The following is a 15,757-nucleotide window of genomic DNA, read 5'->3' as shown; positions in this document are numbered from 1 at the left end:
GATGGCAGCATTTGCACTATTTTGTTAATCACCTGCCTTTAAGTACTTTAACATAATGGTGAACGCATTTCATATCTGCTGCTTATCAACCAAACATTATCCGATTGAAATTTATACGTTCTATTAGTATGTGAAATTTATAAGTTTTGGCTTACGAATTGGGTAATGTTTAGGAGTTTGCACAAAAGATCTTTGATGAGAAGTGACTAAAATACATTAATTTGATCTGATGTTACCACACTGGCTTGCAGCATTAAATACAAACGAGATAGCGAAAATTGTCAAATTTATTGAAAATGAAAAAGCACACATTACACAACCTGCGTAAAGTCCACTATAACACACATACAAAAATAAATAGAAAATAAAAGATCACAGAAACACAAATGTGACCTTGTTCAAAATAAAAAGCAAAAAAGTAACAGCAATACTTGAGTCTGCAGTTGATGAACTCTGCTGAACAAAGGCATAAATGAGCACCGCCATTTTCCCACAAGGTACAAAAATACACAGCATCCGTATTCAAAACATTAGAATCCCACCACTTTTAGACACACATTAAATGCTAAAAAAATATATGTTTCAATAAGAGCTAAACCCCAAAAAGGGTCAAATTAACATACTCTCTTACAAAGAGAGGCTGAAAGCAATACAGTAACAACTTGAAATTCTTTTTAACCGTGAATGCGACTCTGGAGCTAAGAGTCGTCGTCAGAAGACAAATAATTGTTTGGATAAGGCTTCTAAATGATCTGCTTCTCTTTTGCATAGATTTTTCTATCTCATTAACTAAAACATTGTACATTTATATTCTATAAAACACTATCAAGTCCATCACACATTCATAAAACTTCACGTGGATGAAAACGGAAAAAAATACATCGTTCTCAATCGATACAAAGTAAATATTCTGTGAAATTGATTCTAAACATCAAAGCACAAGTAAATCACAGTTAACTATTGCAAGATCCGTTTGTGGCGTTTGAAGCACAGAATTTGAAACAACTTTGGTTTGACAATAAAATAGATGAATATTTCCTCATGCATCTGTGTACACAACAGCAATACTTTTTCAGAGGAAGCTTGAATGAAGTAATGAATAAGAGAAGCATTTTTTTTTTTTTGTGGGGGGGGGTACCCAAGTGGGCATATAAGCTATACAGATCATTGATTATAAAGCCTTATCAGTTCTCCCTTTGGTTGTTTTCTACAGACTTGTGCTCTTGTCAGGGTTGTATGTCATATTGCAATCATGTAAGGTCCTTTGTGATACAATTATGTAACCATCACCGTTCACTCTTTTTTTTTTTATGGTATCTACTGTATAGAAATGTTAAGATACCAAGAAGCACAAAAAGCAGTTGAAATGCCAGGAAGCAGCTTGCAAACATGGAACAGAAAATCAAGCAAGTCAAGTTTTAAAATGCTAAAACTTAAAATCTTTAGCATTTTTTTATAAAAGAAAAAAAAGTGAAATATATCCACATAAAATGAAATGAAATCCAGTGACTTGGACTTTTAGTAATTGGAGCAAAATTCAGCCATTTGTCACAAGGCAAGCAAGCCCTTAATACTGAGCTCAGTGCTATCTAGCCCCAATGAGGGCATTTTGTTCTCAGTCTTATTGCAGCAACCACGATCTTTCACCAGTGTCCCAAAAACACGTCACTCTACGGGGCCTCCGATACCGGTGCTGCTGCTGCTGGTCTTGATGCCAGCCCTGCTAATGTGGAGCCAGGGCAATTTGGCACAGTTCTTGAAGAGCTGCTCGATGGCTACGTGACGAACGTGCAGCTCAGACGCCAGCGAGTCCTTCTCCTGCACGGCCGCAGTCAGTTCCTCGAAGACCTCTGTGGAAGAAGAGGTCATGCAAAATGTCAACGCAGAGAACATAAATCAAAGACCTGCATTGTCCCTCAAATTTGGACATTGAATGATAGTTTCCTTTCTGCAAAACATGAGCGCTGTTCAACACACGCAAGCCGCACTTGCTCAGTCACGCCACTTACTTTGAATCTTCATAAGAAGCTGGGTGTTTAAGTGATGGAGCTCATCCACACTCTTTTCAGTCACTAAAAAAGAAAATAAATAAATAAATAATAACAAAATGTGAATCCAGATTCTGTATGAAAAGCAGAGATGCATCTTACATGTTGTCAATATGTATCACTATGAATTGAAAACAGGAATGGACAATGACTACAAAATGATGTGAACGTGCCGAGTCATGTCGCTCAAGCATTGAAAGTGAAACTATGCACCGGTAAATTCCACATTGGCTCACATTCATCTCTGCTGTGGCCCCGATGCTTGCGCTCGGTCTGCCCTCCCGCTGATGACGGCTCCCGGATGTGAAGAGCCTTCTTTCCATCGCTGGACCAAAGGTCCCCTTGCGAGTTCTGCAGCATCCTCAATTCCTGGGCTGTGTAGTCGGGCAGCTGCGGTGCTTCCACCGGTTCCCAGCGGGGGGCGTAGCGAGGCACCTGGGCTTCCGACTGGGGCAGCAGCTTGCGCTCGCTGGGCTGGCTGTAACAAAGAAGCCTGGACCCGCATCCGCTGAGACTGTTGTTGGAAGAGGTATTGTCTTTGTTCTGGGCGTACTGGATGATACGATTCAGTTTTTGGCCGAGGGCCACTTTCATGCCCTCGTAGGCACTTCGGGGGACCTTGGAGTGGGACAGCTTCTGGTTGGCGATGAGGTGACATTTTTCAAAGCAGTCTCTGTGGCCGCGGAGAGACTTTGAATGTAATAAGGTGGTAGCGGAAACACCTGGAAACACACAAACACTAGAATCAAATCAAAAATAAACATTGGTTTTTCATTAATTAATTAAAAAAATAAATCTGCATGTATCATTCTCCTCATGTAACTTGGATTGTGTGTGGCTTTAAAAGGCTGGGCATGGCCTGGTGAGTGACGTGGAAGTTAGCCAATGAGAATGTACAGTTGGCTGTTGTGGATGTTAACCAGTCTGTAACTTGAGTGCTTGGGGATTCGAAAGGTCACAGCAGACAAAGTTAATGTTAAATATTTACAACGGTCAATCAAGCCGCAAGGTGGACTCTGTATTTCTGACATGAAATAGACCAATAGACAATTAAGCGACCTTGAAGCTTGCACTTTTTTTTCCCGCCACAAATAGAGGGTGGTCAAGTTTGTGCATACACACTGGAAGCTAAAACTGTCAAGTTGAACCATCACAATCCTCCTGGTAAAGCTGCTTATATGGTGTGGGGGGGCTTAGCAAATGCAGCTTTTAGATTGCCACCGTAATGGAAGAGCACAATCTCAATGCAAACAAAATCCAGCAAAAGGGATTTAAATTGCTATTCCCTCCAAGCAGCTTTGGAGGTAATTTCTTGTGTTTCGTTTAAGTTGTGGAACGTATATTTCAAGATAAGTGAATAAACCATACCATTTTTGATGTTTTTTTTTAGTTTATTGTTTTTTGAGACCACAGCAGCTTCCTTGTTCTCTGTTGGGTTGACGCTTCAGGCTACGTAATGACCACAGCTCACATGGTGCAGTGGAGCAATACAATGTGTCTTCACCAGTAAGAAATTCCAAATGAAGATAACCCGTTACTCTGCTGTCATTTTTGAAGTAACAGGAAACATCTACTCGGAACACCAACAAAGACTCCCCTTCCTGATCTTTACTACATCTTTATATATAGAACTGATTGTGAAACATTTTATTTTTCTTCCATGGAGTCTATATGACTAGAAAAACAATAGTTGTCCTACCTTCAATGCTGAGTTCAAAGCAAATGTGGCAGAAAGATAAGGTTCCTGTATCTGTCTCCAGTTTGCAGACACTGCAGACATTGTCATCATTCAGATCAATGTTTACAAACTGCTCCTCTTCATCCATGGCGCGTAGGGCGACACAACTGTGAAATGGATCACATGGTTTAATAGAAGAAGCTTACACAACCAGAAAGATTATTTACTCTTCTTGATGTGCTGTGTATTGAAATATTTTGTGTCATTTTAATCTAGTGACATTCTGATCGATTATAATGAAAAATATAATGCAACAGATATTAGAGGCCTCTTCCCGTAAATGCTTCACTGAAACTTTTGCACTCATCAAGTGATGAATAGGAAAGAAGTAAAGTCGTAACTGATGCTTTGTTTGGTGCAGATGGTTTGTTTGCATGAACGATACGCGATGTTCGTTGTATTCGCTTTAACGATTACGTTTGTTATCTTGATTAACACTCGATCAGATTCCCCGATAAAGTTGGATGGTGTATAAACAAAACGACTGATGGACTGTATGTGTCCATTTCGTTCAAACTAATAACAGCTAACAATAAGTTAAGCTAGTAACAGTAGCTCAAACTAGCATCCCCTTGAGTGGTTACATTGCATTATTCGTGACCGTTATTCGGCGTTGAAGAGCACAAAAGTGTCTTACCCAGCGAGTGTCGTCAACTCAACCTTATCATAAAAAGACTGTCCACGGACTCGTCGTCGCCTTTTTGGGCCACACTTTGGTTTACAGGAAGGAACCCAAACATCTGACAACAACCACGCGTCACGGCAAATCCCAAAACACTTAGCAGAAACCTCTTGGCTCTCATCGGAATGTACCACTACTTTACCCCAGGGGGGAGGTGAGGAAAAAGGAATTTCTTAACAAGAATCGTTTACACATTAATAATTAAAACAATGATTATCATTACAGAAACATGTGTATTAATATATATAGATGAATAGAATATAGGGATACATTATTTTTTAACTTACTTGTCTCATGTAATACTAACACCCCCCCCGCAAACTCAACATGATATGCCCTCCAGATGTCGTCAGCATACATATTTCCATGCAATAATAATAATAATGTAATTTAATCCCCATATACAAGTAATGCGCGCACAGGAAAGGGACGCACATTTGCATTGGTGCTGATGAAGAAAGAGTCCATAATTCATATTAGATACGCGTAATGCATTATTAACACATTAATTTATTTATTTATTTATTTATTTATTTATTTATTTATTTATTCATTCATTCATTTATTTATTTATTTATTTATTTATTTATTTATTTATTTATTACAAAAATGTATATACTCGGGCGTGAAGCAGAGTTCTCAAGTTTGCTTGAGAGAAAATAGTTTGCGCCATCTTGTGGCTAAAAATGGACATTACATCTTATTATTTAAAAACACTTCTTAACTAAGAAAAAAAACACACAATCAAATTTGACCATCATGACATGTTAGTCAGTGCAATTTTGAACAATAGAACGTAACATATTAAATGTTGGGTGGGACTGAGTCAATGCAAAAGACCCGAAAAGCAACTAAAAGTAAGACAAAACAAATCAAAACCATACTCATTCCACTTTGATAATCACAATCAACAGAAAATGGTAAGAATATATACTATACTACGTACTATATACTATCAACAATTTTTAAAAAAAAAGGAGACTTTCTATAACTGTCCTACTGTGAAAATACTGTACATAGAAAACAAATCCCATCCCTCTTCAAGGCCCCAGGCATTTTTTTATTTTTAATTCCCAGGGTGTCGACATGATAAATGAACCTCTGTTATGTTTGCAAAGTTTTCTATTAGCTGGCAGGAGGCGCATGTGTTGACTCAGTACGAGCACAGTTTACCTTGTCGTGACATCATAGTGTGTCTTCCCACCCCTGTGTGGACTTTATCCTCACAACTTGAATCATCTCCAGGAAGCAATCACATTAGGCCATAAAAAATGTCTACTGATTTCAAACACATAGATTTGCCACCTGACACGTGTAACATAATTTCAAACCACGTTTTAACCTTTTACCCAGTAAGCTCCCATTCAACTTTAGTGTTATTGTGCAAGCACTAGGTAACAGGCCATAAATTGTGTACTGTACTCCATTATTGCCGTGTGAGTGCGCCCACGTCCGTGTATTTGCCTGGAGGAGATGTGCACATGTTGTCGCACGCCTTGTGTCTTAAGAGGTGAGGTCTAAGATCTTGTTTAGCTTGTTCCGTCAGGTTCAAATAAATGAGGAGGACGAGAAAAGATAGGGTAGGGGAAAAGAGCTCACAAAATTCGCTTGGATCTATATTATCACATGCTGATAAAGTTTGGTTCATTCATTCATTTTCCGACTTGGAATTATACGATCAATAACGTGTTTGTTCTGAAAGATTTTTTTAAAGTAAATATCACTCCCCGTGTTTTACAGTGTGATTGGAAAATACAATGGCCCTTAGGGGAAGTATAGTAAACAAAAAAAACATCATGATTACACACAAACCATCTCATAACTTGTTTACAGAGGAGGGTGAACTTATACGCACTATCATAAGATGTGTCATATATTCCAGGCTCTGTAATTAACACAGTTGAGTTAATAACAGCTGACATTAGTTTTGTGAATGCAGATCCACAGGATTTTAACCTCGGTTGTATCTTACACAAACAGACACAGTCACAACCTGGAGGGAGTGACACCATCATTCGTCATAGACTGAGGGGAAGGAGTCAAATTGCTGAGTGGGAAGACAGGAAAGTGAAAAAGAAAGAAGGTAGATGACTCATGAAAAATTAGAATATAAACTCCAAGAACATATATGAAACTTCAGAACCTCCGAAACATTCAAAACAACTGCATTTGCACAACGCATATTTTTTCTATTTTATTTGTCATTAAGTACCGTATTTTCCGCACTATAAGGCGCACCGGGTTATAAGGCGCACCTTCAATGAATGGCCCATTTTAAAACTTTGTTCATATATAAGGCGCACCGGATTATAAGGTGCACCTTCAATGACTGGCCCATTTTAAAACTTTGTCTATATATAAGATATATACATTTGGCCCGCGGGCCGGACTTTGGACACGCCTGCTGTAGTGGCTCAATATTGGTCCATGTATAAGGCGCACCTGATTATAAGGCGCACTGTCGGCTTTTGAGAAAATTGGAGGTTTTTATGTGCGCCTTATAGTGCGGAAAATACGGTAATGACCTCAAAATAAAAAGCCAGATAGGCTTTTCTCACATGTCAAAACATCTTGATCGTGCTACATTTGTGAGTGTACAGCTGATTGTTAATATTTTAAAATGGCGGTAAATATTAATAAAACCAACACTATATTTATAGAAAATAAAAGCGTGTGGTTCAATAATGCCACATAACAAGAGCTACTGTAGGTCTGAAAAATTACCTGGAAGCAGAGGCCTACTCATTTTCAGCCTCTCTGCAAAAACAAGACAATTGCGCATTTGCCACCGTGCAACATGCCTCGGGTTCCAAGTGCCAAGTCTTCAGGGCGTCTAGGTTTTGTGATGACACGTTTGAATCAACAAGCAGCAATTGTAAAAAACGTCAGCACCCTCACTCATTTCTTAATCAGGCATGCATCATGTGATCCTCCTCGGGGCCAGTTCCCATGATGCTTGCCAACCTGAGCGTGATCTATGGGGTCGGGAGAGCAGACAACCCTGTGATTTCACTCAAGATGAGAGTGCAGATGCAGACATGCCAACTCGGCCTGTTGTCAAGCGCGATTATCGTTTCTCACATGCCGGTGGTTGTGAGAACTAAATCTGAGACATGTGAAACAAGATATTCTATTGCTTATAAATAGACTGTGGTTGATGGAGAATGACATTCAAATTGTGAACGGTGAGTTCCAATTATTACGAAACAGAACTCTAAAAAAGATCAGCAGAATTAGAAAAAAAAAAGGGTTGCAGATGGTTGTGTAGAATGTCAAGCAATTGCGTGTATAGAGCCTTCACAGATATTTTTAAAAAAAGCCTTTTTTCAGATGTTCTGTATTGATAGCATGTATTTTGGCAATTACAAAATCAATGAATAAAAATCAGTTGAGAAATGAGCAAATTACATCTTTCATGGGAACATTGACCCTCCCAAGATGGCCGCCACATAAGCTTCTCTGACTTGCAGGCGTTATCCGTAAGTCATTTGTTGAGTTCTTCCAATTTATAATTTTAGGGAATTTGTATTAATCTATATTCACAAATGAGTGAAATCATAATCACAGTGAATATTTGCGTAAAAAAAAAACTAAGCCATAGAATACTATCAAGGTATTTTAATGACATCCCTGATGTAGCACTGATATGCAACAGGCATAGAACATTGTCAAACCTTTTCAAAATCCATAATGGCTCTGAAACAATAAAAAGGTAATCAGTTATTTACAGTGCAAAAAAGTTTCTATACCAGATTTTATCCTAGCATTAAAAAATGGGTAAAAAAGTAAATTCTATATGTCATAAATACACATTTACATGGAAGCTTTTGTAAGCATGATAAAATGCTAAGAGCAGGTGTTTAGCATATTCTGGTTCATTGATCATCTAAGCACCACGTGGGCATCGGCAATTAATACTATATATACACATTCATATTTTTTTTTAACAGTTTTGTACGCATCTTTTTCCAGTTAGCACAAAGCCGGTGCACATTGTGTGGTGGTCGCCTGGGGATTGTCATTGCGCTCTGTTAATTTGAGAATAACGACTCTTCTCTGAAGTGATTTGACTGACTTTGCTGGCTGCTCGGGCGGTGCCAAACTTTTGCTAATTGAGTCCTCTGGCAAGTATGGCCCGGGGCCCAGCTCATTCGAACAAGCGCCCCCATCTGGAGAGTGAAGGAAGAGTTCTTTCAGAACCGCACACTGTCCGTTTTCAGCCGCCAGGCTGCATTGGGCCCGGGTCACTTTCAGAGGATCGGCCCCTTCTTCTATTAACATCTTGACTGTGGCTAGGTGGCCTCGCTGGGAGGCCAAGTGGAGAGGAGTAAATCCTTGGCTGTTCTCGGCGTGGATATCCGCGTGGTGTTTGATCAGGAGGCGGGATGTGCTGGTGTGACTGGTTTCTGCCGCAACATGCAAGGGCGTGTTTAACTCCAAGGTTTTCATGTGAATGTCTGCCTTCAGTTCGATTAAGATTCGGGCCACTCGGTAGTGCCCCCTCTGGCAGGCTAAATGCAGTGGCGTGCGGCCGTCTGTCGTCTGGCCGTTGATGTCGGCGCCGGCCTGCTTTATCAGGAGTTTCACGATCCCCAGGTGACCCTGCCAGGCGGCGAAGTGCAGCGCCGTCCAATTGTCCTTGCCCTTGATTCGAATGTCGACACCGCGGCTCAGCAACACGCGGACGACGTTCTCCTGGCCGTGCTGGCAAGCTACGTGAGCGGGAGTTCGCCCCTGACCGTCGGTCTCGTTGATGGCCGCCCCGCGGTCGAGCAGCAGGCGCGTCATGGCCTCGTCGCCATTCTGGGCCGCCCAGTGCAAAGCTGTGAACTGATCCTCATCCTTGGCGTTGATGTTGGTGCTCCGTCGACCCAGCAGAAGTTCCACCAGTGGCTTCAAGTGCTTCTCGGTGGCCATGTGGAGGGGGGTGGAGCCCCGCGAGTTGGCGAGATTGGGATTGGCGTTGTTCAACAAAAGGAACTTGATGGCTTCCTCATTGTCCAAGGTCACAGCGTGATGCAGGAGGCTGTCTCCTCCGTCGAGGAGAAGGTCAACATCCTGCGGCTGGAGGATCTTCATCAGCTTCGCAATATCCTTGGTTCTGATGGCGTCACATAACTTTCTTTTGTGAACCTCGGCAGAATCTACAGAATGGAAAGAAGATACCGTTTAACAACATTAGCTGCTATTCGTTCTTTGACTTTAAGGTCAACTCTTACCGATGGTGCTTTCCTTCTCAAAAGAGAGCGTTATAGAGTCTTGCGAAGAGAAGGCTGAATCTGCGGAGGACATGCCAGACAACCTCTTGCAAGTATTCTCTTTACTGCGGGAACTTTCCTCCTTCAGTCGATCAAAGCTCCTGGAGATTCCAGAATCCACCTGGGTCAACAGCTCGGACAGACTGTAGTCTTTTTCCGGCAACATGGCCGAGACCGGACGCTCGGCTTGTTTATCGTTTTTAACCTGTGGAGAGAATAAACCAGAAGATCAAGAGCTGCTTTCAAGCCATGGTGAAAAAAAAGGCACATTGTTCACTTAAAAAGGACCTGTATTTAAATTCAGAATCTTTCATTTGAACAGACTGATAAATATTCAGTAATAACTGCCAATTTTGGCTTTGGGGCACCATATTTGTCTTGTCACAAAATCAACAGTCACTGTTGTTCTAATCAAATATTCACTCAGGAAATAAACTGACATTGTAATAACGGCGTCTGGAACACCTTTGCAGATACATTTAGCCATGAAAAAAAAAAAAATCATTCATCCACACAACATTGCACAGATGTTGACACTAAATAATAGTGTTTTTAAATTGTTTTACATGTTACATTTATTTATAATGACCATTTAGTCGCTCTTGCTTCCCCTACCTTGTGATGAAGGGACAGCCCGTCACAGGAAGTAGACTCGGACTCTGGCAAAGTCGGAGTCTTGGGCTCCTCTTGAGGTTTACAACACAGAGCTTCAGCTTCCGTTGTGATTTCTGGACGAATCATAAATAAAATAAATTCACTTTAAAACACGATAAAGCAAAAAAAATAATAAAATAAAATCAAACTTACCCTGGAAGCTGGGTCTGGCCTCAGGACTAGTCGCCCAGCAGCGTTGCATTAGATTTAGGAAGCCAGTACAAGCAGTAGGACGGCTCCGCGGCACTGCACCAAGATCTGGACGCACCCCTTTCACCACCTTCACCATGATCTGCAAGATGTTGTTTTCTCCTTGGGGAAAACAACCACAAGAAATTTCATATCTCTCAAACAGTCACATTTCATATGGATATTGTATGGTAGCAAAAAATAATTTTTTTGGGTAAGAATACTTTTTCTGTATTCCTCAAACATCACATTGGTCTCACCTTGATAAGGTTTCTTCTGAGTGAGGATGCCCCAGATGACAATGGAAAAACTGGGGAGGAAATATAGCATGGGGATTTAACGACAGACAGAGTAGTAGTTTATTCGAGGCTTCAAAAAAAAAAAAAAATCCAACCTGTATATGTCATGTTTAGTATCAGACACTCTGTCTTTCTCAATGATGCTTTCAGGTGGCAGGTAGGCGATGGTACCGCAGAAGCCATCCCGACTGATCTCATCGGCTCGTGACAGCCCGTTCCAGCGAGCCAGGCCAAAATCTGATATCTGTGAGAAAGAGACCAGATAAGGAACCTTAGCAAGAAGACCCTGAGTACCCATCTCATAGGAGAGTAGCAGTAAAGCTCCAGGAGCCATGTCCCAGCATGCAGCAGATGCAGGAGAGGCTGGTCCTTCAGAATGAGCACGCCCACGCACAGTCACACACACGTAAAGACAGATACAGTCACTAAAGGAATCCTGTAGGGACAAGCCTGGAAGAGGTGTTTACATGCAGCTATTACAGTTAAATGGATTCTTCCCGCCTACTGCATTCATCTCCATTGAGCTGCTCAGAATAAAAAGACAATGTGATGGCCGTCATTTTCAAATGGATCAACAGGAAAGGCAAGGGATGGTCAAATTAACGGGTAATTTCCTGGATGAGTTAACTTTTTCCCAGGCACATCATTTATTTGTTCATCATTTATTTAAAACATAAAAACATTTTATTGTGCATTGATGGAATGCAAGTATGTGAATAATTTTGTATTTGAGTTATTCTTTTAAACATTAATATTAATTTGTGATATTGCAATGCTTTGATTTTAGCCACAAATAAAAACGTTAAAAAAAAAAATAATAATAAAGAAATAAAAATAAAAAGTGCTAAATATGAAATTATCATGGAAAATTGTATTATGATGATCTGACAGGGCCATCACAATTGGACCCGTTCAAAATCTTTATGATCAAATGATTTGATATGCAATAAGTGGTTTTGGTAGTATAGGTGGAAACACACCTTGACGTGGTAGTGGGCATCCAGCAAGATGTTGGCAGGCTTCAGATCCAGATGGAGCAGGGGCGGGTTCATGCAATGTAAGAAGTTCATCCCCACAGCTGTCTCGTGGATGATACGAAAGCGGAGCTCCCATGGCAGCGGCTCCGTAGCCAGCAAGTTTTCCAAGGAACCCGTCTCCATGTATTCCATCACCAGACCCTGCGGATCCTCGCAGATCCCATACACAGGCAAGATGTATCGGAACTTGGCTGCTTCCATTTTCTTGGCCTCCTCCAGCAACTCTGACCGTTCCCTGAGCAAATACCAAAATGGAAGACCACATTAGAACTTGCTAGCTAGAAAAAAATATTCATTCATTGCTGCTTTACTGGTATCTCAAAGATAACCAAAATAGAGTTCAAATATATCCATCAGCCTAAACCGTATTCAATCTGTTGTTTGAATAATCCTAATCGATATTTAAGTCTACAAACGTGCAATGTTCATCTTCTTTAATCACATATTTGAGTGAGCCTCTTAGAAAACATTAACCAAATCATTTGGAGGCTCATGAATTGTAATATTTAACTTCAGGCCCAAATCAAATGTCAGGAGCCTGCATGCCATGCTGACTAGATTAACAGTTAGGGTAAATGTTTACTAACATTAACCTTGGAGCCAAGACCTTGTATACTTTTAAACTATTTTAAAAATTAAACATGCATGTGGAGAAGGGTTGAAAAATGAATTCAATTCAAATGCAGTATAGTAGAATGCAATTTTCAACCACATTTTTTTCCCCCCCATTCCAAATGAGCCTGGAATGCTGCAGGTGAGTGAACGCTCCTGTTCCGTGTTGCTCAACCTTTGCTAAGCCGCCGTTATCTACCCGCCGGCCCCGTTGACATCACTGCAACACAATTCATGTACTCAGAGCAAATATCTCAGGCAAACGCCGTTTTAAAAATACAACCTCTTAATGAGCTTTAGATAAAGATAAATTTTTGTGATTTTGGAATGCGTGGGAAAGACCAAGGTGACCAAGTTGAAATGAAAGAAGTTTCAGATTCAATTTAGAAACCTAAGGTGGGAAATTTAGAATAACAATAAGGATATTTATAACTCATGTGTTTCAGATGGCTCTCTTTGTCTCAGCTAATGATTCAAAGTTGAAAAAACATACCAAGAATGACTGGCATTTTTTTAATCAGTTGGCCTAGCAACTGATAATCAGTAACAATGGTGCATCAACCATTTGCGTAAGCAACATACCAGGAAAATTACAGTTGTCTCGTGCTTTTTTTAGCATCCAATGCTTCTTTAGACATCAGTGACATTAATCAGACATTTGAAATTTTTTACAAATTGTCCTGTTTGTTGTCACTTGTGAACTGTCTACCATGCAGATGATTATTATAAAACTAGAATTCTAATTTGAATCAAGCTGGCCACCATAGTAATATAAATCAACAGGTGTCTCAAAATATTTAAAAAAGGACACAGAGAATGCTTGAAAGTCAGAAAAAAACTAAATAACACCGACTAAATAGAGACAGTTTATGTAATCTTTTCATGCATTCTTGTGTTGTGTCCAATTAATGACTGCTCCTTGTTGAATGTAAAATACATGAAAGAAGAAAAAAAATAATGCAAACTCTCAGAAAAAAAATATGTTCAGGCATTATATAAGAATATGGGCATTGACTTGTTGCCCAATCTTTCACTTGATGCAAACAGGACCAAACAATGTTCCCAACAGGCCCGGTAGGACTGGTTTTACAGCTTCTATTATTGTGTGTGCCACACAGCAGCGGTAGCAGCACAAAAGGCGCCTTTGAGTCTTTTGCAGGTCAGTGAAGGAGCAGGCTAAATGTCCTGAATATGTACTTTGGAGATGTTTAGGGTTGATAACATCTTGGCTTCGGGTTCAGCTTGGGAGTTGCGCCACAACCTTGGGGGGGGGGGGGGAAGTGTACTAAAATCGTCACTACACTTTAGTGAGTTGATGTGTGCAAAGTAACAGTTCATTTCTAATGCTCACATAAGTTAAATCATATTTTCAAAATGAAAAATGGTTTTGCCATTTATACACTATGGATGAGCGTTTGTGTCTCTTTAACATCAATTAATTAATTATTTGTATTAATGGGATAAAAACTCTTGTTTCCGTGCCAATGCAGTAACAAAAAAAACTAAAAATAGTGTCTTTGTGGCTGTAGTTCACGTTAGGTTGTTTATATTTAGCCTGCAAACTAGTCGAGACTGAATCAACAGCTGCTCTGGTGGCTTTAATATGTTAATTCCACACCATTGAAAGGATCATTTACATATTTTGCATTGTTAAGTAAATTTGAGCAACTTCCTTTTCAAAACAACCCCTCCTTTGGATTGACGGCTGATTATATCAGTTTTAAACAAAGGTGAAAATTTGCATTTCTAGAATGGAAGAATATTTTTACCAACATGAAGGTGAACAGTGGAAAAAAACATTGCATAGTTGTAGAATGCAGTTTTCAAATCACTTCATTTTCAAAACAACCCCTCCTTTGGATTGACGGCTAATTATATCAGTTTTAAACAAAGGTGAAAATTTGCATTTCTAGAATGGAAGAATATTTTTACCAACATGAAGGTGAACAGTGGAAAAAAACATTGCATAGTTGTAGAATGCAGTTTTCAAATCACAAAGGCTACAATTGGTTTAAAATATATACATTGTATGTAAAGTTTATATAATTCTTTATGTAGTGTTTACGTAAATTCAGACAGTGCTTAAAAAGTTCACATATTGTTTTGGGAGACATGGAAAGATGAAATGATAAAGTCACTGGTCACTGTTTGCATTGTCTAATTTATGCCTTACTGGTTTATGACTTACTAGTTTATGCCATAAAGTTTTGTTGTATTTAACTTTAATTAATAACTCATTTTGAAGTAGATAAACTGTCTTTAAACAAACTGTTTTTAACATTAATTTATGGTTAACTTTTTAGCATGAGCCTAGCCTATAAAACCAAAAATATTTATGTATAAATCTGATTGTTTTGGTGATGCAGATGAATTTATTGATTGTGCTTTTTAAAATAAATAAATAAACCTTGCAGGGAAAAAAAAACATTTTAAATCCCAATAAGAGGGAAAAAAAATCATATCAGATTAATTTTCAATGTCATTCAGTTCTAATCTTAATCAAAGACAGAAATGAGATTTGATGACATCACTCCAAGACTTACTTGTCATCCACATGAAGGCAAGGAGGGCATTTGATAGCCAGCCATGTTTTCCACTGAACATGCCGGACTTTGTATACTTGTCCAAATCCACCTGAGCCAATTTTCTCCCAACGGCAGAACTCAGATGAATCAAAGGTCCTGAGCAGTCCCATATTCCCAGACGGTAAATCAGGATCATCCATATCCGTGCTGGCAAAGCAACTGGAAGGGATCAACTCCTCTTTTCTCCCCGGCACAAAGTGTACGAGAGATCAACCGAACTGAGCTCCTTGTGAGCACTTCCTTGTTTTTCTTTTTGTCTATCCCAGCCTGGCCTCTCCCTCTTTTCAGGTGTAAAAAGGGGTTGAGCCTCCTGCTGTGACATCATTTCCTGCTTTGGCTGGATCATGCACAAATGGAAGCGTTCACAGGCTCCACCATGAAGGCCACAAATCTAGATATAATCTTATTTCTGGTGGTGAAATAGAAAATATATTCATAGTCAGTAAAACCAGATATGTATCATCGCACATACGTATTTTTGTGTCAATGTAGGCCGGAATTTTGGCAGAGCAAGGAGGGGTCATCTGATAACAGTCACTCGGTTTGCGCAACGTACTCAAGTTCAGCAACAGTGAGAATCAAGTTTGTCGCTGTTGCCTTTGGTCAAATGTGCCAGCAATATGTACAAAGAAGCAGGCAGTTAATTGGATTAAAT

The 15,757-nt window shown here is 39.8% G+C and overlaps 2 protein-coding genes across 2 annotated transcripts; both read right to left on the bottom strand.

Annotated features, from left to right (window-relative positions):
• Nucleotides 1-269: 269 nt before the first annotated feature.
• c15h21orf91 (chromosome 15 C21orf91 homolog) lies at nucleotides 270-4,576 on the bottom strand. The gene is made up of 5 exons (XM_049743703.2): nucleotides 4,424-4,576; nucleotides 3,748-3,893; nucleotides 2,285-2,770; nucleotides 2,010-2,072; nucleotides 270-1,850 (listed from the first exon to the last, which is right to left on the bottom strand). Exons 2-5 carry the CDS (start codon nucleotides 3,872-3,874, stop codon nucleotides 1,666-1,668), a joined length of 861 nt encoding a protein of 286 aa, XP_049599660.1. The 5' UTR covers nucleotides 3,875-3,893; nucleotides 4,424-4,576; the 3' UTR covers nucleotides 270-1,665.
• A 3,495-nt stretch (nucleotides 4,577-8,071) lies between these two features.
• On the bottom strand, nucleotides 8,072-15,363 carry ripk4 (receptor-interacting serine-threonine kinase 4). The gene is made up of 8 exons (XM_049743520.2): nucleotides 15,061-15,363; nucleotides 11,849-12,140; nucleotides 10,964-11,112; nucleotides 10,830-10,879; nucleotides 10,534-10,692; nucleotides 10,342-10,454; nucleotides 9,688-9,931; nucleotides 8,072-9,612 (listed from the first exon to the last, which is right to left on the bottom strand). The coding sequence occupies exons 1-8, from the start codon at nucleotides 15,240-15,242 to the stop codon at nucleotides 8,441-8,443; spliced, it is 2,361 nt and encodes a 786-aa protein (XP_049599477.1). The 5' UTR covers nucleotides 15,243-15,363; the 3' UTR covers nucleotides 8,072-8,440.
• Between the last annotated feature and the right edge of the window lie 394 nt (nucleotides 15,364-15,757).

Source organism: Syngnathus scovelli, chromosome 15, assembly GCF_024217435.2.
Source record: "Syngnathus scovelli strain Florida chromosome 15, RoL_Ssco_1.2, whole genome shotgun sequence".
In the NCBI taxonomy this organism is placed as follows: domain Eukaryota; kingdom Metazoa; phylum Chordata; class Actinopteri; order Syngnathiformes; family Syngnathidae; genus Syngnathus; species Syngnathus scovelli.
This window is presented reverse-complemented; position numbering and strand designations above follow the sequence as displayed.

What these genes read in the sequence shown, in the direction of transcription:
- c15h21orf91 (XM_049743703.2), bottom strand. Translation starts at nt 3,874, where the DNA reads ATGGATGAAGAGGAGCAGTTTGTAAACATTGATCTGAATGATGACAAT. An exon ending in GGGCCACAGCAGAGATGAAT is followed by an intron (nt 2,073 to 2,284) that starts GTGAGCCAATGT and finishes TTTCTTTTTTAG; the next exon opens with TGACTGAAAAGAGTGTGGAT. An exon ending in GCTTCTTATGAAGATTCAAA is followed by an intron (nt 1,851 to 2,009) that starts GTAAGTGGCGTG and finishes CTTCTTCCACAG; the next exon opens with AGGTCTTCGAGGAACTGACT.
- ripk4 (XM_049743520.2), bottom strand. Translation starts at nt 15,242, where the DNA reads ATGGATGATCCTGATTTACCGTCTGGGAATATGGGACTGCTCAGGACC. An exon ending in GGCTGTCCCTTCATCACAAG is followed by an intron (nt 9,932 to 10,341) that starts GTAGGGGAAGCA and finishes TTCTCTCCACAG; the next exon opens with GTTAAAAACGATAAACAAGC. An exon ending in TGAGAAGGAAAGCACCATCG is followed by an intron (nt 9,613 to 9,687) that starts GTAAGAGTTGAC and finishes TCCATTCTGTAG; the next exon opens with ATTCTGCCGAGGTTCACAAA.